General features: G+C 43.7%; 1 protein-coding gene across 4 annotated transcripts in view; it reads left to right on the forward strand.

The window, feature by feature from the left end:
* The window catches only part of PDE1B (phosphodiesterase 1B), a 320,979-nt gene that overhangs the window by 271,589 nt on the left and 23,380 nt on the right, over positions 1-26,010 (forward strand). For all 4 annotated transcript variants that reach the window (XM_066584309.1, XM_066584308.1, XM_066584311.1 and 1 more), the window contains 4 exons: positions 2,957-3,023; positions 6,744-6,860; positions 13,046-13,186; positions 20,339-20,439. In XM_066584309.1, the coding sequence (XP_066440406.1) occupies positions 2,957-3,023; positions 6,744-6,860; positions 13,046-13,186; positions 20,339-20,439 (426 nt within the window). The remainder of the gene's footprint in view (positions 1-2,956; positions 3,024-6,743; positions 6,861-13,045; positions 13,187-20,338; positions 20,440-26,010) is intronic.

The raw sequence follows: 26,010 nt of genomic DNA on the forward strand, positions 1-26,010 counted from the left end.
GCATTCTGCACGAGAGGCTCCATAGAAGAAAGCAGAAGACCCGGACTGCGCAAGCGCGGCTAATTTGGCCATCGGAGGGCGAAAATTAGTCGGCCCCATGGAGACGAGGACGCCAGCAACGGAGCAGGTAAGTAAAAAACTTTTTATAACTTCTGTATGGCTCATAATTAATGCACAATGTACATTACAAAGTGCATTAATATGGCCATACAGAAGTGTATAGACCCACTTGCTGCCGTGGGACAACCCCTTTAATGTCTATATCTGTAATATCGTAGTGCTTTGAAAAGGCATCTAGTCCGCTTTTAAACTCCTTTATCGATTTTGCCATCACCCCATCCTCAGGCAGAGAGTTCCATAGTCTCACTGCTCTAACAGTAAAGAACCCCTTTCTATGTTGATGATGAAACCTTCTTTTCTCTAGACGTACAGGATGCCCCCTTGTTACAGTCCTGGGTATAAACAGATCATGGAAGAGATCCTTTTATTGTCCCCTCATGTATTTATTCATAGCTATTTGGTCACCCCTTAACCGTCTTTTTTCCAGGGTGAATAATCCCAATTTTGATAGCCTCTCTGGGTATTCCCGTCCTCTTATTCCGTTTATTAGTTGAGTTGCCCTTCTGTAAACCCCCTCAAGCACTGCAATGTCTTTCCTGAACACTGATGTCCAGACCTGTATACAGTATTCCATGTGAGCCTGACAAGTGCCTTATATAGCGGGAGAATAATGTTCTCGTCCCTCACCCCTATAACTCTTTTAATGCACCCCAAGACTTTATTTGCCTTCACAACAGCTGACTGGCATTGATTGCTCCAATTGAGTCTACAGGTCTTTTTCCATATCACTTTTCCCCAGCGGTACCCCATTTAGTGTATATTGGTGACATCCGTTTCTCCTGCCCATGTGCAGAACCTTACATTTATCAATACTTCATTTGCCATTTTTCTACCCAATCCTCCAGTTTATCTCGGTCCGTTTGTAGCTGCACATTGTCCTGCGTTGCATTGATTATATTGTATAATTTTGTATCATCTGCAAATATTGATATTGATGCCTGTAAAACACCGACATGTGAACACAGCATAGGGAACCAATGGTTCTAATTAGACGCTCAGTTTTGTGTGCACTTATGTACGCACATAAACACGCTCGTGTGAACGAGGCCTCAGGTAACGCAGCATCAAAAATGTTGTTTCATCAGGACAAGCCCTTCTTAAATTGAATCTAACCCAGCTTCAGATATCCCTGTAAATCAATTCTTATCTCCAGGGAAAGGTGTGATTAGTGCAGATACAGTCTCGTAGAGTTGAATGGAGTGGCAGTGCGCATGTTTGGCCACCACCCTATTCAAACTCCTCCTCGTTGCAGGGGTGCAGTGAGGAGAAAAAATGGAACACAAGACCCCTCCAATCAGGCGTGTATAACCTATCCTGTGGTTAGGTGATAACTGTTGATTCTGAGAATTGCCCTTTAAAGGGAACCTGTGACGTCTTGAAAGCCCCTTAAACTAGGTTACAGTGCTGTTAGAGGACGTGACAGGGAACTAGGCGAGGTATTTTTTATACTCACCCGCTCTCTCGATCCAGCGGTGTCCCCCTCTGAAGTCAGCGCACATCACATAAATAAGGATTCTTTTCAGCGTCCCGTGAGTGCACTCTCTCATAGACTTTTACAGGAGAGTGCACGTACAGGACTCTGAAAAGAGTCAGATTTTTATGCTGTGCTTCACCTTCAGGTAGGAGACCGCTAGATCACAGGAGTGAATATAAAAAAAAATATATCCCTGTCACCTTCCCTACCAGCAAAACAACTTAGTTTATGTCTTCAGGTGGAGAAACATAAGTCCTAACCCAAAAATAAGCCCTAGCTGCAGTGAAAAAAAAAATATATCACTTAAGAGGTGCTGTTATCTCCGGCACATGTTTCCTCTCCACCTCCAGCACTTTCCTTTAGTCTTCTGCCAGCCCTTCCTGGATTGGAGGATTAAAATCCCTGCCTCTAGGAAGGGCTGACTGTGATTGATCGTCGAGCGCCGTCGCTCAGCCAATCAGAGCCAGAACTCGATGAACCAATCACAGCCATTGATTGATTCATTGATTCAAGTGTTGTAGGTGCAGAGGAGACTCACGCCAGAGCTGATAACACCTCTTGTTGATGTATTATTCTTTTTGTTTTTTATTTTTCTGCAGCGAGGGCTTAGTTTAGGGCTTTGATAGGATTTCCTACTGTAAAAGTTGCATCGCACCGCACGAAAGCCACATTTTCATGTGATGCATCAGAAAGGAAGGCCCCATAGAGAAAAAAATCGCGAATCACGGCTGTGTAGAGCATTCTGCGATTTTGTACTTTTGCAATGTCGCAGATTACAAAAGATCGCTCTTGTGGAAGAACCCACAGGAAAGCATGGGCTCTACATACATACGATTTGTAGCATTGTCACATTGCGACAAAATCACGCGATAAAGTCACCCATGTGGAAGTGTCCCTATTTTGACAGAGACCTTGAAATTGACAGTGAAAGTTAAGAATGGAACTCCTGGCGCAGACTGAACACCGCCTTAGTTGTGCAGTGCTCTGCTTCAACCGAGGGAACTACAATTTTTCCTATTAATATGACCCTATGGGCTTGGACAAACAAAGATGGCCGCACCACTGCTCTGACTGCCTGTTACACATTGTGGATTAGTATACATTGGTAATCTAAGACACTACATGCTGCTCTGACTGGCCAGTGTTGCTCACGTAGGCATCACTGGCCATTTAAAGCCGCATGTAGTGTCCTATACTCTTGATCCATACTGATACACAGTAGTCAGAGAAGCTGTGCGGCCATCTTTGTTTTTCCAGAACCGGAGGGTCGCGTTAATTGTGTGTCTTTTTACATCCCCTTCATAAATAAATAATTACATGCATGTACAAGTTTTCAATAAGTGTATTTTTGTCTTTGTTCAGAATGTTTCGAAGAACATACACAGCCGTCGGGCCAAACTACTCTGCAGCTGTTGTTAACAGCTTAAAGGTAAAGTGCGCATTACGTGTTGGAAAAGCACCCTACAACTTGGGATTAAAGTAAACCTCTAGTTTGATGTCACTTGAAAGCATTGGTACTTGACCAAAGGGGACCCTAATTTTTTTTCCACTTCTAGGCAACCCCCTACTGCCAGTTCTACCATACAGAAGGGCGCATAACTCTATATCTGGCTAAGCATCTATGAAATGACTAAAATCAGTTCTTTAATAGTGTCAGAACTGGCAGTCTCCTGGGGAACCTCCTGAGCAGATTCCATGGATCCCTAGGGGAGAGGGGAACCCTAATTGGGAAATACTGCTTTTAAGGATTCAATTCGGGAAACAACTGTATAGAGTGAATTACTAATATAGCGCCATTAGTGGAATCTCCGACTTGTAAAATCCCAAAGCAAGCAATTACACACATCAGCAGCATTGTCTCAATACACAGCAGACGTATCATAAAACCCTTCAGCAAACCGCGGTAGCCTGTGTAAGCACTGCATTCAGAAAATACTGCTGCATGGAGAATTAATCGTTTTCTGCAGGGTACTATCTGGATGCTGCTTTGTAAAAGGAAAAAAAGGGAATAGCTACTTAGATAGTTCCTCAAACAGGGTTTTCCCATCAATATATGCCCAGGGAGGTCACAGTTTCCATCTCAATGAAATGTTGTGTATTTTTTGCTTTACTTAGTTTCTACTAGACTTTTATGATATGGTGTTATATGGGAGACATGGAAGAAGAAGTTTTGCAGTTGGATGTATCTGACATAGGTTATAATGAGTTGCAGGCAAGGATGTGTTTGCTTGTTCTTTCGAAGAATGGGGTCCCAGCAGTCACACCCCATGGTATATGAAATCTATATACTATAGACATTTGTGGGAACTGTACTGACATGTCTGTTTTAGCAATTGTTTTTTTTTCATCTGTTGTTCCTTCTGAAGAACATACAGGTAATTTGGCAACTGGATGTTACCATTGCCCTTCCTAAAGGGGTGTGTTACTATACAATCTTACTGCATAGTTTTAGACAGTGTAGGAATACTATCTTTTATCCTTAGGGAGAGAACCTAGAAGTTGAGTGAGTGAGGAGACTTATGAGGCTATTCATGCTCCTCTGGGTAATATGCAAATAAGGGAGTTGGAAACAGCTGTCTGTGTATGGATTCTGTCTTGGCTTTCAATTCCTAGTCATTGTTGTAAGGCTTGTATAAAGAGTCTAACATTGACTTGCAGGAATGCTGCCTTCTAATAGGTGGAGCTGCAGAGGTATTGTTCCATCTCTCTTATTTGAAGACTGTGTAGAGACACGCCCTTTTGATAAAGGGAATGGTAACAGCCAGTTGTCACTTTATTCGGGAATAATAACCGGGAAATAGCACAACACAGCATTCTATGCAAATTTGCTGCAGAATTGTTTTTTTTATGGGTAATGTATTTTCTAAAACAGACATGGAACTCACAAGCTGCATACCCCTGGGCATAAGGATAAAATGATAAAATGGAACTTTTATTATCAACTAAACTGAAATATCATAATTGTAATAGACAATATCCTAGTGCATACCCTAACACACCCTCCTGCCATCTTAGCTAGACAAGGCACCCGCCCTGAAAAGGGTGACCCTAACCTCTAACGTGTCACTAATAAGGCCCTGATTACTGTTCTATTGTATCATCAACACAACAGTGGATGTCAATACCAATTAAGAAAAGGCAGAGGAGGGGAGAATTAGGGTAGCCTCAAGTGATGCTAACCTGCTCCACAGGCACATCAGTCATTACATACCTACACAGAATATCCAAAATTAAAATATTAGAGACAAGCATTAGAAGCTAGTCTCTAAACAAAATGCTAACAATGCAGCAATTGAAACATGCACAAAATTGCACATAATGGGTCTCAAACTCACATATATCAATCTGAATACATATCCTGTCTGCATACAGGTTCATCAGGGAACTACAACTGCAGTCGTGCCTAGACAGCACAACAAGTCATAAATTCTTTAGTACCAGATGAAGAAATAGGTTGAGTAATCACAATGAGTTGCCCACAGCGGAGCATTTAAATAGAAATAGGAAGGAGGTGCTGCCAATCAAGTGGAGGCCTCACCCAGGCAGGAGGGTGTAGACAGCAATGTACAACGCTTCTACATGGTAGAGATAGGACAGTAATCCAGGCACCTATAGGAAAGAACTAAGATTCCTAGATGCTGCTGTGAGAGGGCACATGCAAGAATTTTAGTCCTCCCCTATTGGTGCCTGGATTAATATCCCTTTCCTTCTTAGCAGCATTATGATGCCCATTTTCCAGCTTGACTGATGAAGAGGCTCTTTGCCTCGAAACGCATTTTATTTCTGGTGCTATTTCAATAAAGATCCTTTCACTTGACTCAGTAGCCACCGTTTGTACATAAATTCTTTAGTGACCTCTTGGCAGTGATAACACAATAATAATCAGATCAAGCAGCACATATGGAATAAGAATAGTGTAAATCAAGACATGCTTATAGACCAACTCAGTGGTAGGATATACAGTAGTGAACAGGAATCGAAATAAAAGACTCCACTGATACAGTAGATTGCGGTACAGATGGTTCTATAGTCTGTCCAGCTCAGGTAGGATGCAGCCAATCGACCTTGATATAGGGGGAGGCCAACTATATGTTATAGTCTTCACCAGTTTATATCCAAAAAGAAAATTAAAATCTCAGCTGATTCCTTCATAGCATCAGAATGCGGTTTATCTCTACTCCGCAGACATTCATGTGACCTAACAGCTTAGCCCCAACTATGTACAGTAGCTTTCATCTGAGTTCCCACAATGCATTGCTCTCTAAGGACAGCGGAATTTGGAATTTAATGTTATGCTTGGATACGGAATGAAACATCATAAAAAGTAGCGGCATAAGATAACTTACAGAGAGAGCACAGTTAGAACAATATTCAACATTCTCTTTTGATTTAAGTTGCAAAATGTAAATGTGTAAAAATGGAGGCTTAGGGTGACTACGCACTACAGGTTTTTTTTCACTGCGAAATTCGCAGCGTTTTTTTTCTGCAGGGGTCTATGGGACTTGAAATGTTAAATCGCGATTTTAACTATACAAGTCCCATAGCCCATAGGCCCCTGCAGAAAAAAAAAACGCTGCGAATTTCGCAGTAAAAAAAAACAGTAGTCGGTAGTCACCCTTAAAGAGAACCTGTCAACCTGTCCTATTCCAAAAAATACTGTAGATATCAATAGTGACGCCATTTTTAATATATTAGCATTGGGCAGGTTATATAAACTAAGCTTAATAAGCCTGGAATGCGATCCCAGCCCCAGATCCCAGTAGACAGTAAGTTCACAGCCTTATAGGAACACTTAGGGGAAGGGCTGGTGGCTTTTTGAGCCTGATAATCCTGTTCATCAACACAAAAATTGGAAAATATTAATATTTACATTTTTTAATTATTTAATTTACTATTTTTTTAAATTGCAGTATACACAATAAAACAATGGTGACAAATCTTCATCTGACCATGCCATAAAGTTAGCGTTCCCAGCAAATTCTCAGTTTCATTTCACAGGTCTATGGTCGTCATTATACTTTTATCATAGTCCAGAACTACATTCATGCTACTGGTGGTTGAACTGTACAGACACTGATCCAACAGGGAACATGGAATATACTTCTAAATTGGTGGGCTGCCTAATTCTTGTTTCTTCCCATTTTTATAGCATTTGGATCTTTGGGACTTCGATGTGTTTGTGTTGAACAGAGTAAGTGAAGATCATGCTTTGAAGACGATTGTTTTTGAACTTCTGACCAGACACAACCTGAACAGTCGCTTTAAGGTAAAATAATTTCCAACTACTGTATTACAATTATTGATAAGTAACATTAGATTTGAGCTTTGGCTTGCCCAGACACAGTCACAGGCAAAATACACAACAGTTGCATCCAGTGATTCACAGGTGACGAGTTGTTCTCTTTTCCTATTTTCTTGATCCGCCCCAGACCACTATGATGTTTCTTCCAGCCATGACTCACCCCTGCAAAGTTTCAATTTCAAATATCTTTGGCTCCTCATGTTTCCATTATCTCCTCATGTTTCCATTATAATCTCAACCTTCTTAACACAAACTCTCAATCATGGTGCCCTAGCAGTATCATCCTGCTACTGCTCCCAAGTGCTCCAATACTACCCCTGACATTAACAGTGCTTATATAGTGCCCTCAAAAAAATTGTGTCATAAAAGAGGTTCACTAAGAATTAATAGTGATCCCGTGTGTTCCTCAGAGGGCACCCCAGTAGTAATAGTGTCCCCAAGTAAATTCCCTTTTGCTGACAGTCTTCAGGGTGTCATCCCCTCTCATCCTGCTAATAGTCTCCAAGACATCACCCCTCCTGCTGACAAACTCCAAGGTCTTACCCCTCCCTACCTGCTGAACCTGCTGGCACTTTTCCCCACCTAATACCCTCCACTGCACTCCCAAAATGCTATCAATCATATTCCCATACCTCATCTTTACCTCATCCTACTGGCAAACACAACGTTCAGCTAGCAGAAGCTGTTGTGAAGGCCAGGTGAAGCTGAAGGGGCTAGGAAATTGTACATGTTTGCAGGGTGGCACAGGCAGGCTTGATGATATCATCATCTGTGGTCTATGAGGGTGAACGGTGGCGCATGTAGTTGATGGCTCCAGAACTCCACTGTAACTTAAAATTGGCTCTCAGCTCAGCTCATGATCTACATGGGACCCATTGACGATCAACCTATTGTTCATGATTAATGGGTTCTCAACCTCTGATCCACAGATTGTTTTTGTGACTTCTCAAGTTTGGCTTTTATCACATATTCAAGACAAGTGATAACGTCTGATCGATGGGGGTCTCACCGCTAAGACCTTCACCACTCCTGAGAACTGAGTTCTCATGTTCTCCCACTTGTCTTCATTGTAGGCTCACTGCACACCCACTAGTAACATAAAAATTGAATGGAGCCTGATTATAACCCAGTGATAAGATTTGAGCATAGGATAGTAGGTCCAGAACAGAGCTTGAGAGGCTGCTGCTAAGGGGCCCTACCTCACGTATAAGTACTCTACCTGCACCTATGTTGGTAACTCTCAAGGTCTGGAATATTGCCCTTCATCTGATACCCGAGGAAGCAGCCAAATGATTACCTCACACTCCTCTATGGAGCAACCCCGATTTCCCACACTTACAGTGCATGCTAGACATCATCTTCTGAAGACGACATGGAATCGCTACTCTTTCGAATGTAGTGGAAGGGGGCAATCTCTGTATTTTCTACAACTGCGGATACGTTTTGGCCTTGCCAATAGTTCCCTCTTTAGATACTTCCAACTCTGGCATGCCCTTAGAGCCCAATTTGGGAGCCAGAGCATCCCCCTTGCTTTGACCAGGTTGGAGGGCCTGGAGCAGATGGCTAACCTCCTGAAGCCATGAAGCAGTTTTTATAGGCAGTTGATACATAGCCTTACTCCACTGAAAGATAAGGCTTTTGAGAAATGGATCTCAGATATACCGGACCTGAACTCGGACGACCGGGGTAGCCTTTTGGCCACCTCCGGACCTCCCCTGATTAGTGCTAGAGACAGATTCATACAAGTTAAATTTCTTCATAGAATCTATTACACCCCCATGCGTTTGCATGCTATGGGCCTGTCCCCTGTAGCGGTCTGTCCAAGATGCCTCATGGATGTGGCTACAGTCATGCATATCTTCTGAGAGTGTCATGTCTTATAGACTTACTGGCGAGATATTCTTGAATTTATGGAAACGAATTTGGAAACCCTAAAATCTGCCTCTTTGGCATTGTGGAGGATATACCGATTGATGCAGCTATGGGCACAGTGTATAAATTATTGCTGTTCTACATAAAAAAGTAATATTGCTCAACTGGAAGCACCCTAAAAAACCCACTAGAGCTGCCTGGCTGCGTGAGATAAATAGCGTTACCCCTCTGTATAAACTGACATACATAGTTAGACCTTGCCCTGCCAAAAGATATGGGACCGGTGGATTTAATGCCCTAACACTACATCAGATATGGTTTGACTGATTTCTCTAGGGAAAGTTAAGATTTTTTCCTTCTCCTCTTGACTTTTTAAGACTTGCATAAAGATTGAATGCCTGCTGTACTGGCAGCCAGGGTGTGGGCAAAGTTAGAGTTTTAGTATATTTGTATTTTAATTTTTTTATTCTAATAAAAATTAAGAGGGTGCCATAAACTTTAAGGGATTGACAGAGATATTACTGCTAAATCTCCCTTTATGGTAATTTTGTATTGTAATGCATAAAATGCCCGATAAACATTGCTTTAAAAAAAAAAAAAAAAAAGAATGAATGGAGCAGCAGCCAAGCATGCATGGTGTCACTCAATTAATTTCAGTGGCGTTGATGGGAGTATCCAAGTACAAATGCTCGGCTATCTCTGGCAGTCCCATTGAAGATGGAGCAGCACCGTGAATGCACAACTGCCATTTATTCAGTCTCCTCCTCACTGCAGGGAGTGCTGTTAGCCCTCAGTGAGGAGGACAGGGGGCACAGGACTCCAATTCTTTGGTTGGGTATGGGTGATGAAACTCCAATAATCAAACTTTGGTTGCCTATCCTTTGAATATGTGTGATAAAAGTGAATCTTGGGAATATGCCTTTAAATAATGTTTTAGCAGTATATGGAATTAAGCAGATTTGTGATAGTTTGCACTTACTGTAGCTTTAATAATACCAAAAAAGAGAAAACCAATACAGCCAGGGCAGCCCTTTTAAAGCACTGTATTCATTAGGATTGTCATACCTGAAATATTTGACTTAATGAGAAATTCCATTGCTATGTCATGACCGGGATACCAAATGACTGTTCATTCACTGCATTAGTAATTCTAATTTAGGAGTGGATATTTTCTGCTTTGTTGTATACTGTGGCTCTCAGTATGTGCTGTCATGATTTTAAGTAAATAGGCTTGACCTTTTATTCTCTAGCAGTTGTATTGACTCTCGAATTTTTGAAGGGAACTATAGATGGCGTAATACCAACAAGCCAAAAATACTTAAAACGGGGTTAGGCCAAGTTCCCATATATCCTTTATATCCGGCGAGTGTTTCCATGCCAGAGCCAGACATAGCAGATATAATTTTAGTGCACTTTTTTGACATCCATACCAGAAAGGTAAATGCTGTTATGCAGGGGCGTAGCTAAAGGCTCATGGGCCCGGGTGCAAAGATTTGTCTTGGGGCTCCCAATTTCTCTTAACCCCTTAACGCAGTACTGGCCTCCCTATATGGAGAATAGTGGCCTTATGGGCCCCCTAAGGCCCCTGGGCCCAGGAGCCACCACATCCCCTAAAGTTACGCCAGTGGCTATATGCAACATTTTTCTGTTTCCTGCAGTTGGCCATCTGCCTTCAAAACTAATATTCTGATACCATGAACTGTCCTATAGAAAACTATGGCATTAGTTCTGACATTAGTTTCCTTTCGCCTTTTACTACAACGCGAGAGAGATAAAGAAAGCTGGACCACCATATATATGAGAGCCCTGCCTTAGAGCTCCCACACACTTGCGTTTCGGTTTTTTGTTAACGCGATTGTCAATGGGACTTTCTAATGTTAAAAACGCAGCGCAGCACAAGTTGCGTTTTTGGTGCGTTGCGTTGCCTTTTTAACATTAGAAAGTTCCATTAACAATCGCGTTAACAAAAAAACGAAACGCAAGTGTGTGGGAACCCTTAGTAAATAAATAAGCAATAAAAATACAGTAACACTGACCTCCACCGGGGGACTAATCTTTTAAATGAAATATATTACACTAACCCTTTAAGGATCAAGCACTGTAAATATATGGTGCTTGGTCCTGGAATTTAATCCCCACCAATAGCAGATGTCACACGGGATTAAAGCCTCTGCTATTGCAATCAAGGGTGAGCAGGTTGGGGCCTCAGCTGTCAGACAGCAGAGGACTTGGAGGAGAAGGGAGAAGGGTTTTTTAACCACTTCTGCCTTCTGCTTTTCTGGCTTCATAGTGCCCAATGAGCGCTATGTACTAAAAGGTGAAAGTGGAAGTATTATTTCCACCATGTGACTCAGCGATCACATGACCAGAGGGTGCCTCCTGTCGCAGCAGAGATGCAGGGTCCTGGCAGACACAGACCAGCTCGGTTAGTGACTGATGTCACTACAGGAGGATGCTTTTCCCTGTAACTGGGGCCCCTAGGGATGCCTTAATGCAAAAGTGTAAAAGTTAGGAAAAAAAAGACCATGTGAATGACTCCAAGAGGTCTTATATGACGTCACAGGGGACAGGGATAGTAAAAAAAAAGAGTAGTTACAAAAATAAGTTAAAAAAAAAAACATAATAAAATAAAAATCTATACATAAAATAGGAAACGACCCTACGCCAACCGAAACCATACATGCCCTTGAATCCAAAACCATAAAAATTATATATCACAACGCCCGACACAAAAAGAGCAGACCATCCCCATACATTATTTTAGCATAAATATACTTCTTTAAAAAGCATAGATTGTCCTGTATATCTACCTGTCCCGGTAGAGGGGTGATACGAACTTTTCCTTAAGTTATTTCCCCCCCCCCCCTTCCTCAGCCCAATCACTCAGAGAGTATATCTGCTCATCGTCTCACATTTATTTTCCCAGAGAAGGAGTGAAAAGATGAGGACTTGCTCATCTAATCACACCTCTGCACCATTCAACCCTGCCAATGCTGCAGCCATTGCTGACCGCGGAGTCTAGATGTCTTTACAGAAAATTTTCCAAAAATTTTTTTCCTCATACACAAGGATTTAAATATTAAAAAAAATTCACATACTTGGTATCACCACATCCAGTTTACCTCATACTATAGAATAGTACATTATTTATCCAATACCGTACATTCCGTAAAAAAAAAAAGGAAAAAGAAAATGCCAAAATAGCTGTTTTCTGTTTAAAAACTAAGCACTTGTCCTGCAAAATACAAAGTGTCATACAGCTACGTTGCTGAAAAAATACAGTTATGACCGTTGGAACACAAAAGGGGAGAGGATTTACTGGTTCTTAAGACTAAAATTAGTTATGTCACTAAGGGGTTAAAATGTAAGTTCTGCACCAAATATATTTATATGAGATATAAATTCAAGAAAAGTTACATTTTCAGGATGGTTTTTCCAAATTTAATGTGACTGTTGGGGAGGGGCTTATCAAACGGAGACCAAAGATACAAGCTTGGGTTTGCATTTGAGCAGGTTTCTGCTCATTTCCAGCAATGTAGCCAGACCGAACAGTGTAGTTGACTATGCAGTTGCTTTAGAATTTAGTAAATATTAATGTAAGAGCCATGATGGAGAGCTGCTATAAGACCAGTATTCTGGCTGGACCTGATACATCCTCCTATTACTCCGAATGGCTGTGATATAATGCTCTAAGCCATTCTGTGCCTTGTGCTCAGGGTGTCATTTGGAATTATTGTGATATTGCAATAATGTTTTATGCAGGACCGCAGGTAAACTGCATTATTAAGATGTACAAGTGTTTTAGCTCTGCTACATCAGTAGATGCTCCCTATAAGCTTTAAGTAACTTGCTGTCCCTTCAGTTACCATACCCATTGACATCTCAGTAACACAGTGCTGCTCTAATTAAGTGAGTCATTGGGTATCACTTCCTGGAAAACTGTACTTTAGGAAGTCAGAGATCAGCGCCAGTTCACTTAAAAGTGCCACAACTTTAGTTATTGAGGTCGGACCTGTGAGATCCCAATGGAAAGCATAAAAATTGATGTTATCTGGTAATTGATGATTAGTAGGGGTCACTTTTATGTAACTTTTAAGTTCATAGATAATGTATGGCTGATTTGTACTGCATATAACCCTCAGTGGTACATGGGAAGGGACCGTCATGTATCCTCGACAAATAGCGTATTCATTTCTGCATTGAACATACGCCAAGAATAAACGTGCCCGCTGCGGTTTATAGGAAGCCACTTATACGTGTTTGTGCTTTATTAACAGATTCCTGTTGCGTTTCTTATGAGTTTTCTGGATTCCTTGGAAAGTGGCTACGGGAAGTATAAGAATCCTTATCATAACCAGATCCATGCAGCAGATGTGACACAAACCGTCCACTGTTTTCTGTTACGAACAGGCATGGTGGTAAGTGCTCGCCTACTGTGCACAGGATATCACTTGCTTATTTCCTTCTGTTGCTTCTATAGCACTAACCGATTCCGCAGTGCTGTACGGGGATTGTCAGGATTCTCACCTGCTAGTAGAGCTGACGGTCTAATTTCTGATTCTCAGACCGGCAGACTGGAGTCTATATTATAGGGAGCCAATTAACCTTTTCAGACCCATTTGACTGCATGATGTGCACTTGTTAATTGTTAAGATATTCATTTATATGATTGCTGCTTGTTTTGATTGTGGTCTGTAATCACGCATCCTTGATTAATAGCTGAGACGAGACGTTGTGAAATAGCGACCAAATGATGAATTGTTAATGATTTTTAAGATGACAACTAGTGTTGAGCGAACTGGAACAGTTGAGACCTGTTTCGAGTTGGCCGAAACCACAAAAAATTAAATGGCTGCTTCTTGTTTCTTCTTCTTACTTCTTTCTGCTTTATCTTCCTCTTTCTTCATCATCTTTTTTCTATTTCTTTTTTTTTAATCATCTTCTTCCCCTTTCCCTTTTCTTCTGATCTTCTTCTCTCTTCCTTCTTCCTTTTCCTTCTTGCAATCTTCTTTTTCTTCTTCCTCCTTCTTCCCTTTCCTTCTTCTTCCTTATTTATTCTTCTTCTAATCTTCTTCTTTTTTCTTTTCTATTTCTTCTAATCTTCTTCCTTTTCCTCCTTCCTCTTCTTTCTTCTTCTTTCTCTTCATTCTTCTTCTCCTCCCCCTTTCCTCCTTCCGTTTTCCTTCTTCTACCTCATTATTTCTTTTTCTTCTTCCTTCTCTACTTCTTCTAATCTTCTTCCTTCTTCTTTTTACTTCTCCTTTTTTTTCCTTTCTCCTTCCTCCTTATATAGTGTTATACACAAATTTTAGGGTATTGGCGAAGTTTGGGTTCGGTTCAAACTATCTTGGACCAAACTGAACTTTTTGCCCAAATTCTGTGAACTGACCAAATGTTTTAAAAGTTGACTCCTCACTAGTGATAAGATTGTGTGTCAGAACTCCTCTGGAATCACTATTCAATCCCTTATAGCATAAGCTTGTATGAATAACTGCTCCTGTAAGTGGACCTACAGCATGCTTTTGGAGTTTTGGAGGAAATTCGAGTACATAGTATGAGAGAACATACACACTTTTAGCACTATGTTCTGCTGTTCCTTTGAATCTTGGTGGAATTCCAATGCTGAGGAAAGCTAGTGGCAACCATTACAGTGCAAATGAAGAGCCTTCACCCAGCGTTCCAAAGATCTTAAATGGCATATAAATCAACATTGGTATAGAATACAAAATAGCGAAGATTGGTGTACCATGGACGGCCTGTGGAAAGCTTGGCGTTGGCCCTTTTGAGCACTGCAGTCAGTAGAGAGTGCACCTAAGGGGACATCTGATGGCCTATATGTCCAGGTGTTTTTCTTATTTTAGGAAGATTACTATTTAACACATGTATGACCCAACCCATTACTTTCCTTGTAAAACTATTATCTTAGCGAATCAGTGTGCAGTCGTGGCTTCTTTGAGTTTCCATTCACATAACATTGTTCTCGGCCCCTCCTACAGTTCTCTGTAGGTTGTCAGTGATGTTTGTCAGGTTGGATTCCTTCCATCTGTATAGTTTACCTGTCTAACAATCATTTATGTCTTCAAAAACATGAATTTGTATATTTGGGTCAACTAACCATGCCTGGTAAGGACAGAAAGTGATAATACTGTATATGTATGCCTATGGTCACCCTACTTATATTTGTAGTGAATATGCTTCAAATATTGCTATTTCTTGAAGGGTTCTTCTCACGAAGGCAATCCCTAATAGGGTATATGGATATCATACAGGGAGCCCTCTACATGGTATTCCTCTGATTGACCTGGCGTGTCCATAATTTACATGGATGGCCATTCATTCCAATGAGAGAAACGTAAAGTCATGTTCACACATTCACGATTCGGTCCCATTCACGTGCAGCTAAAGACATTTGCATTGCGTAATATCCACTGGTATATCCATGGCAGTAATCCCTGGTTCAGCCTCAGGTTCTTTGAAAAATACACATTGGATTTGTCGTAGGCAAATCCGAGACGTGAACTTCCCCTTGTACTTCATGTCCTCTGGTGGCTGCAGCCATGAAGATATTGAGCTTATCTTTGGACTTGTAGATTACTCCAGGCTCCCATTACAGTTAATAAAACTGCAGTGTGCCCGGGTGAGACCGTACATGGGAAACATAAGATTATCTGCCTGTGTTTGCTTCCTGTAGACCAGGCATCTCACAGACTTTCTGCCCCTACTTTCCATCATCAAGGTCATAATCATTATGGCATAATGCTGCGGCATCACCAGTGAATTCCAATTTTCTGTAGCGTCTTTTAACTTTCTTTAAGTGATCATGAAATTACATCAGTTGGAAAAAGCAACTCTGTTTTATTAGTTAATTAGAGGCAGAATAAAAAATAGTTTAATTTGTGCCGTGCCGGCAGCTGCGTACCCTCATTTACTGTTATAAATGGAGCTCCGGGTAATGAAGGAGGTAGCCATACATTATTAAAGCTCCGACAAATTTGTCTTGTAAAACATGTTTCCTTCAGCTCATAGGCTCCATTTATTTGAGATGAGCCCATGACAAATCGGTAATGGAACGGCGGCAGTCACTGTGCAAAAAGTTAACTTTGCACATTATATTGGCCAAGCATATCATACACTTCTTCTGGCGTGTCCTGCTGCTGTACACCTGTTGGGTATGTGTTGACACATTTGTTTCGAACTGTATTGCAAAGCATAGTCAACTATGCTTTTCAATATGAGGGTGCCCCCAAAAATGTGTGTGTGCTCCAATATATAGATATTTACTGAATGACCACCTTATTGGAGGTGGAGATACCCTTCTAGTAGTGTGTTGGATCTCCTTTGGCCTTCAAAACCACAGCAAATTGTTATGGTGTCCATCCATGGGTGTCAGAGGACCAATGGTGTACCAAAAACATTCCCCATGCTATTACTCCACCTCAACCAGCCTCAATTGAGATACATTGGTTGGAGCAGCAGCATTGTATTTAGCTGCAGTTTGCTTGACTGCGCACCAACCTGTTCATCAGAACGATTCCTGACATCCTCTTCTGACCCCTTTCGTCGACGAGTTGTTTGCGTTCGCACCCTTTGGCTGGATATTTTTCCTCAATCGCAATATTCTCAGTATGCTCTCAACACTGTTCCACTAAAAAAAACACACAAGGTCGGCAGTGTGTGAAATCCTGGCCCTTCGGATGGGTTGCCACACTTGTCACCAAAAAATACTGGCTGAGGTATAAGGGACATGGTTGGAGGTGGAGTGTGGCTTATCACAGCCTATGTTTTATCTCCGTTGTCCACCTGGAAAGGTTTGAATAAACTGAAACCTGTCTGTTACCATTCCTATATTATTGGGCTATGCTCTAAGCCTCCTGTACAAAGGTGCCAGCCATCAGTGCCTCTTGTATTACAATTGAATTGATGACGTTTGCTGTGGATCCAGATCAGAATCCGCCCCATGGAACGACGCGGATTTCAACACGGTTTTTAGTGTGGTTTTTGCGCTGCAGAAAATCTATAGCAATTCCACAACGTGCGAACTTACCGCCATTCTAGAAGCTGTATCATTGCTCATTCAGTTTTCTGCTTCTGGATTAAAAAATTAGATATTTTCAATCACCGACAATAAGCAAAAACCTTCATTTACATGAAACCAAATGCCTTTTACAGTTGTGTACAAACTATGACTCTCCACCTACTGGAGAATTGCATCTCCCAGCATGCACTGACACTGCACTGCAGAATGCAGAGCATGCTGGGACTTGTAGTCCTACACTATGCAAGGTCAGTACTTCCTATACTCTGCTCTACAGGAATAAGCCCCTGCCTGTTAGAGGTGCAGAAGGTGCTGTACATCCTCCTCCCCCAGCTGCTTCCAGACACCTCATCCAGTATCCTCTGTCCTGAGTCCATGAAGCCATCACCCTGCACCACCATTATTAGTAGCATTGCTACCTGCCGCCTCCATACTGCTCTATAGGTCTGCACGCCGCAGCCTGTCTTATGAGATTTGGAGTTACTCCTATCGGATTCCTGCCATGGAGAAGAGAGACCACATCTTCCTGTGCTCCGTTCTTCAGCTCCACCTCAATGCACAGGCACCTCCATCCGGGTTGTGATGCATAATTGCATGTGTGCAGCGTATACTTTCAATGAATTACCGGCCTCTAATGAGGTCGCTACAAATTTAAATACTGACATCAACTTCCCGGTAAAAATACTGGCCGGTAGCAACCTTATCCGCAGCTAGCATAGCACTAATGGCCGGCCTCGATCACAGTCACTCAGATCTCTTTATTTCCCTATACTAATATGGACTGATGCACGGAAAACTTGCTCACTTGATTGTATTCTGCACTCCGGGGTCACAGGTCTGATTTTCATACAGTGAAGCACCAATCGTGAATGTCTTTAATAGAGATGAGCGAGCATACTCGTCCGAGCTTGATGCTCGTTCGAGTATTAGGGTGCTCGAGATGCTCGTTACTCGAGACGAGCACCACGCGGTACTCATCTCGATTAAACGAGCACTGACCATTGAATTCAATGGAGCCGGCAATACAGCCGGCTCCATTGAAAGCGATGGGCTGCCGGCGATCTCAGGATGCATTTTCGGGAAGGGCTTAAAAATATAAGCCCTTACCTGAAAATCATCCTAAAATGTGTAAAAAAAAAAAAAAATGTATACTCACCTTTCCGCTGCAGCCGGAGTTCAGCCGCGTCTGGCCTGAACTGCTTTCTGTAGTATTCAGCAGGTGGGGATTTAAAATCCCCGCCTGCTGAATGAGCTGCCTCTGATTGGTCACAGCCTCACCAATCAGCGGCAGCTCTCACTCACACCCATTCATGAATTCATGAATGGGTGAGTGCTGCCTCTGATTGGCTCAGCGCAGGGACCAATCAGAGGCAGCTCTCAGCTGTCAATCAGAGGCAGCACTCACCCATTCATGAATTCATGAATGGGTGTGAGTGAGAGCTGCCTCTGATTGGTGAGGCTGTGACCAATCAGAGGCAGCTCATTCAGCAGGCAGGGATTTAAAATCTCCGGCTGCTGAATACTACACAGAGCAGTTCAGGAGAGCTGCCGGCCAGACGCGGCTGAACTCCGGCTTTAGCGGAAAGGTGAGTATACCTTATACTTACCATATACGTATATATGCATATGTATGTGTGTATATATATATATATATATATATATATATATATATATATATATATAAACACACAAATACAGAGACGACCCCCCTCTTGACCTAAATACAAATGTTCACACACAGATATTTGAGACTGATTTAAACTTAAAACAATACCGGACAAGATGAGCAGAGGAGTAAATACTTAATCAGTCCACTGCTAAGGAATGTGACAGTTTTATGATGTGTGTTATCTCTCCTTCAGACCCGCACATAAGGGCGATTGAACAATACCTCTGTAGCGCCGCCTATTCGATGGCAGCATTCCTTCAAATCAATGTATGAATTTTTAGGCAGTTTTCTTTTAAAAACAATGATTTTTAAAAACAATGATTTGGAATTGGACATCCCTCTTGACTTATACAGAACATTCATATTCTCTATGGATACAAGAATCCCACTCATTCCATTCTTGAGGGTATCAAAAATGGGCAGAGATTTATACTCCCAAATTTTTCCGTGCTGCCCTTCAGTATGATAAATCATACCTTTTTTTCGGCCTTACATACTATGTTACTATGATACTTGCTGGTTACACACAATCATGACAGACACTGGCATGAATATTTGCAAGTTAAAAGATGGTGGACTTGATAGACGAAAATAACAAATGTCGATTCACCGAATCCTAGACTGGTAGAGTTGGAAGGGACCTCCAGGGTCATCGGGTCCAACCCGCTGCTCAGTGCAGGATTCACTAAATCATCCCAGACAGATATATATAAAAACTGATTTTATATATATATATAATCAGTTTAATTAAGCCTGAAGAAGGATCCATAGAAGATCCAAAAGCTCGCTATAACATCATGTATTTTTGTTAGCCATTACAAGGTATCATATCTACAAGATTTCTTGGTTTCTCTTACTGAGAACAGTCACACTAGGACATATGTCCATCCAGTTCAGCCTATTAACCCCCAAATATAAGCAAAACCCAACTCTCTAAAATTTGCATCGTTCTGCAGAAAGAACATTTCTGTCATTTTCTAAAATTAGCGAAAAAAAAGCACCAGTGATATAAATGACTCGTTAGACATTTAGCTATTTTGAGGAAAGTTGGGCGGCAGCCAGGTGAGGCTAGAAGGAGGAGTATTTACTTGTGCCTTTTAAGGGGGACTTCTCCGTATTAATTATGCGCTGCTATGGTATTTGTGCTGCAGTCTTCTTGCCCTTTTCATAATTCTCTAGGCTTAAAGTGCTTAAGAAGGTTATATTTAACTAGATCCTCAACTCCCAAGCGACTTCTTGCTTTTTCACACAGGACCGGGATTTGTGTAAACTGCACTTTTTAAAGGTATAGACCCCATTTGCATTAGTATGTTCATGCTATTGCTATAATGACACGATAGCGGCCTGTCAATCACTAGTAAAATCTGTGTTGAGCACAAGATGACACATGTCCAGCTCAAATAGGATCTAGGATGAGATATCGTCTAAGACAGCACCCGCAGAATCTCCAGGCTCTCGTGACAAATCCTTCCTTTGTGGTGCAGAATCTGGTAACAGTGATAATAACTTTGGAATAGCGCGCTAATAAAAAAGCGTGTCGTTTTGATAATACTGAAGGAAGAGCTAATATTGAATATGTAAATATTTAAACTCCACATAAAGACTCCGCTGCTTGAAGAATACTGGAGTGCGGAGGAGAAAGCGGTCTTTGAAGAGCGGTTTTGTTCGTTTTTTTCATGCTCCGTATCCTCGTTATATTTCAATCTTTTAACAATACTGCCTGTTGGTACAAATACAACCGCTGAAGTTATTTTAAGTGATAAATAGGATGTTTTCATTTTCTTTTACTGCAATGCACCTGTCCTCTTACTCCCTCTAGTGGCTCATTAGTAAATTACGGCTCTCTTTTTTTTTTTTCTTCCATAGCATTGCCTAAATGAAATTGAGATCCTGGCGATCATTTTTGCTGCTGCTATACATGATTTTGAACATACAGGAACAACGAACAGCTTCCACATCCAGACAAAGTAAGAATGCTTTTACTGATGTTCCGATGTACTCTACCAGAGGCACTTAGAAACTGACAATGGGCAATGACCTGTAGACGTGAATACTGCATTGCCTTAATTAGGCTAAGGGAAAAAGGGTATGCAGCTAAATACAGGAATTGTGTGCAACATTGTTGTGGGTCATTCTCCATTGCACAGATTTAGTTTAATTTGAGTTTGATTACTTTTTGCAACAAGTTATCTTAAAGCATTTTTCCAGGGAAATACTATTGATGATCTCTTCTCAGCCATTCAAAGGCTACTGTATTGTTCTGTTATCTTAACTCTTTCAATACCAGCCATTTTGGGAGGTTTCATTTTTGTTTTTTCATCCCTGTATCCCAAGAGCTTTGCGGGACAAGTTGTAATTTTTAATGCACCATGTATTGTATTGGAAATGTTTTTACATTTTCAAGTGGGGGGTAATGGAAGAAAACACAAATGCCTTATTTTTCAGGGAGGATGGTTACTTTTGCAGTGTTCATGTTTAGGTAAAAACAAAATGTTAACTTCATTCTTTGGGTCAGTATCATTGTGATGATGCTATGTTTATTATTGTTTATGTTTACTATGTTAAAAGAAATTATAAACGTTTTTAATTAAAAAAAAAGGTGCTTTAGGCCACCTGCAGACGGCTGGGTCGGATCAGACTTTTATCCCCTATCCTATGAATCGGTAATAAAATTCCATTTTGGGATAACTTTATTTGAAATTGCTTGATTGGATTTGGCTAATTACTAGAGATGAGCGAGCACCAAAATGCTCGGGTGCTTGTTACTCGAGACGAACTTTTCGCGATGCTCGAGGGTTCGTTTCGAGTAACGAACCCCATTGAAGTCAATGGGCGACCCGAGCATTTTTGTATATCGCCGATGCTCGCTAAGGTTTTCGTTTGTGAAAATCTGGGCAATTCAAGAAAGTGATGGGAACGACACAGCAACAGATAGGGCAGGCGAGGGGCTACATGTTGGGCTGCATCTCAAGTTCACAGGTCCCACTATTAAGCCACAATAGCGGCAAGAGTGGGCCCCCCCCCCTCCCAACAACTTTTACTTCTGAAAAGCCCTCATTAGCAATGCATACCTTAGCTAAGCACCACACTACCTCCAACAAAGCACAATCACTGCCTGCATGACACTCCGCTGCCACTTCTCCTGGGTTACATGCTGCCCAAACCCCACCCCCCCACCCCCCACGACCCAGTGTCCACAGCGCACACCAAACTGTCCCTGCCCAGCCTTCAGCTGCCCTCATGCCACGCCACCCTCATGTCTATTTATAAGTGCGTCTGCCAGAGGAAAAGCAGGCACACACTGCAGAGGGTTGGCACGGCTAGGCAGCGACCCTCTGTACAGAAGCAATGAGAAATGCAATCCTGTGCCACCTCCATCTGGAGCTGCACACGTGGGCATAGCAATGGGGAACCTATGTGCCACACACTATTCATTCTGTCAAGGTGTCTGCATGCCCCAGTCAGACCGCGGTTTTTTATAAATAGTCACAGGCAGGTACAACTCCGCAATGGGAATTCCGTGTGCACCCACAGCATGGGTGGCTCCCTGGAACCCACCGGCGGTACATAAATATATCCCATTGCATTGCCCATCACAGCTGAGGTAATGTCATGTTTAATGCAGGTGGGCTTCAGCCCACACTGCATGCCCCAGTCAGACCGGGGTTCTTTAGAAGTGGACACATGCAGTTACAACTTCCTGTGTACCGACAGCATGGGTGGGTGCCAGGAAGCCACCGGCGGTACATTATTATATCCCATTGCATTGCTCATCACAGCTGAGGTAATAATGTCATGTTTAATGCAGGTGGGCTTCGGCCCACACTGCATGCCCCAGTCAGACCGGGGTTCTTTAGAAGTGGACACATGCAGTTACAACTCCCTGTAACCCACCGGCGGTACATAAAAATATCCCATTGCAGTGCCCAACACAGCTGATGTTACGTGAGCTGTAATGCAGGTGGGCAAAAAATTAATTTGATTACACTGTAGGCGAGGGCCCCCAAAAATTGGTGTACCAACAGTACTAATGTACCTGAGAAAAATTGCCCATGCCCAACCAAGAGGGCAGGTGAAACCCATTAATCGCTTTGGTTAATGTGGCTTAATTGGTAACTAGGCCTGGAGGCAGCCCAGTTAAAATAAAAATTGGTTGAGGTGAAAGTTTCAACGCTTTAATGAGCATTGAAACGTATAAAAATTGTTTACAAAAATTATATGACTGAGCCTTGTGGGCCTAAGAAAAATTGCCCGTTCAGCGTGATTATGTGAGGTTTCAGGAGGAGGAGCAGGAGGAGGAGGAGGAATATTAGACACAGATTGATGAAGCAAAAAGGTCCCCGTTTTGGATGGTGATAGAGAACGATGCTTCCATCCGCGGGTGCAGCCTACGTATTGCTTAGGTATCGCTGCTGTCTGCTGGTGGAGAAGAGAAGTCTGGGGAAATCCAGCCTTTGTTCATCTTGATGAGTGTTAGCCTGTCGGCACTGTCGGTTGACAAGCGGCTACGCTTATCTGTGATGATTCCCCCAGCCACACTAAACACACTCTCTGACAAGACGCTAGCCGCAGGACAAGCAAGCACCTCCAGGGCATACAGCGCGAGTTCAGGCCACGTGTCCAGCTTCGACACCCAGTAGTTGTAGGGGGCAGAGGCGTCACCGAGGATGGTCGTGCGATCGGCTACGTACTCCCTCACCATCCTTTTACAGTGCTCCCGCCAACTCAGCCTTGACTGGGGAGCGGTGACACAGTCTTGCTGGGGAGCCATAAAGCTGGCAAAGGCCTTGGAGAATGTTCCCCTGCCTGCGCTGTACATGCTGCCTGATCTCTGCGCCTCCCCTGCTACCTGGGCCGCGGAAATGTGCCTTCGGCCACTAGCGCTGTCGGATGGGAAGTTTACCATCAGTTTGTCCGCCAGCGCCCTGTGGTATAGCATCATTCTCGAACCCCTTTCCTCTTCGGGAATGAGAGTGGAAAGGCTCTCCTTATACCGTGGGTCAAGCAGTGTGTACACCCAGTAATCCGTAGTGGCCAGAATGCGTGTAACGCGAGGGTCACGAGAAAGGCATCCTAACATGAAGTCAGCCATGTGTGCCAGGGTACCTGTACGCAACACATGGCTGTCCTCACTCGGAAGATCACTTTCAGGATCCTCCTCCTCCTCCTCCTCCTCCTCCTCCTCTGGCCATACATGCTGAAAGGATGACAGGCAAGCTGCATCTGTACCCTCAGCAGTGGGCCAAGCTGTCTCTTCCCCCTCCTCCTCATGCTCCTCCCCCTCCTCCTCAACGCGCTGAGATATAGACATGAGGGTGCTCTGACTATCCAGCAACATACTGTCTTCCCCCGCCTCCGTTTCCAAGTGCAAAGCGTCTGCCTTTATGCTTTGCAGGGAACTTCTCAAGAGGCATAGCAGAGGAATGGTGACGCTAATGATTGCAGCATCGCCGCTCACCATCTGGGTAGACTCCTCAAAGTTTCCAAGGACCTGGCAGATGTCTGCCAACCAGGCCCACTATTCTGTAAATAATTGAGGAGGCTGACTCCCACTACGCTGCCCATGTTGGAGTTGGTATTCCACAATAGCTCTACGCTGCTCATAGAGCCTGGCCAACATGTGGAGCGTAGAGTTCCACTGTGTGGGCACGTCGCACAGCAATCGGTGTAGTGGCAGATTAAACCGATGTTGCAGTGTCCGCAGGGTGGCAGCGTGCGTGTGGGACTTGCGGAAATGTGCGCAGAGCTGGTGCACCTTTCCGAGCAGGTATGACAAGTGTGGGTAGCTTTTCAGAAAGCGCTGAACCACCAAATTAAAGACATGGGCCAGGCATGGCACGTGCGTGAGTCTGCCGAGCTGCAGAGCCGCCACCAGGTTACGGCCGTTGTCACACACGACCATGCCCGGTTGGAGGCTCAGCGGCGCAAGCCAGCGGTCGGTCTGCTCTGTCAGACCCTGCAGCAGTTCGTGGGCCGTGTGCCTCTTCTCTCCTAAGCTGAGTAGTTTCAGCACGGCCTGCTGACGCTTGCCCACCGCTGTGCTGCCACGCCGCGTGACACCGACTGCTGGCGACGTGCTGCTGCTGACACATCTTGATTGCGAGACAGAGGTTGCGTAGGAGGAGGAGGAGGAGGGTGGTTTAGTGGAGGAAGCATACACCGCCGCAGATACCACCACCGAGCTGGGGCACGCAATTCTGGGGGTGGGTAGGACGTGAGCGGTCCCAGGCTCTGACTCTGTCCCAGCCTCCACTAAATTCACCCAATGTGCCGTCAGGGAGATATAGTGGCCCTGCCCGCCTGTGCTTGTCCACGTGTCGGTTGTTAAGTGGACCTTGGCAGTAACCGCGTTGGTGAGGGCGCGTATAATGTTGCGGGAGACATGGTCGTGCAGGTCTGGGACGGCACATCGGGAAAAGTAGTGGCGACTGGGAACCGAGTAGCGTGGGGCCGCCGACGCCATCATGCTTTTGAAAGCCTCCGTTTCCACAAGCCTATATGGCAGCATCTGTAGGCTGATCAATTTGGCAATGTGCACGTTTAACGCTTGAGCGTGCGGGTGCGTGGCGGCGTACTTGCGCTCGCGCTCAAACAGTGGCGCTAGCGACGTCTGGACGCTGCGCTGAGAGACATTGCTGGATGGGGCCGAGGACAGCGGAGGTGAGGGTGTGGGTGCAGGCCAGGAGACGGTAGTGCCTGTGCCCTGAGAGGGGGGTTGGATGTCAGTGGCAGGTTGGGGCACAGGGGGAAAGGCAGTGGTGCAAACCGGAGGCGGTGAACAGCCTTCGTCCCACCTTGTGGGGTGCTTGGCCATCATATGCCTGCGCATGCTGGTGGTGGTGCCTCCCCAGCTGATCTTGGCGCGACAAAGGTTGCACACCACTGTTCGTCGGTCGTCAGGCGTCTCTGTGAAAAACTGCCACACCTTAGAGCACCTTGACCTCTACAGGGTGGCATGGCGCGAGGGGGCGCTTTGTGAAACAGTTGGTGGATTATTCGGTCTGGCCCTGCCTCTACCCCTGGCCACCGCACTGGCTCGGCCTGTGCCCACACCCTGACTTGGGCCTCCGCGTCCTCGCCCGTGTCCACGTCCTCTAGGCCTACCCCTACCCCTCAGCATGCTGTATTACCAGTAGTGCAGAAACAGAACGCTGTAATTAAATGTGCCGCTTATTGGCCTGTGGTTGGAGGCTGATTTCGCTTACGGAACGCCAGGAAATAATTTGGCGCAAGCCTGCTGTAACACTTAGCTGGCTGCGTATGATTTTGTTGTAGAACTACTACACCCAGCACACACAGACCCAGAACACTGAGCACAGTGACAGGCAGGCCAAAAAGATTTTTTGCCCAATATTTTTTAGAAAAGGCCCACTGCCTATATTCAATCAATAATTAATATGTCTTCTGTCCCTGCCTAACCACCACTTCTGTCCCTGGAGTATTACTGCAGGGCGCAATGCTCTGCACGGCCGATATACCAAAAAAAAAAAATGTGCAACACTGCAAAAAGCAGCCTCCACAGTACTGCACACGGTTAG

The sequence above is a fragment of the Eleutherodactylus coqui genome, chromosome 1 (assembly GCF_035609145.1).
Source record: "Eleutherodactylus coqui strain aEleCoq1 chromosome 1, aEleCoq1.hap1, whole genome shotgun sequence".
NCBI classification, from domain to species: Eukaryota; Metazoa; Chordata; class Amphibia; order Anura; family Eleutherodactylidae; genus Eleutherodactylus; species Eleutherodactylus coqui.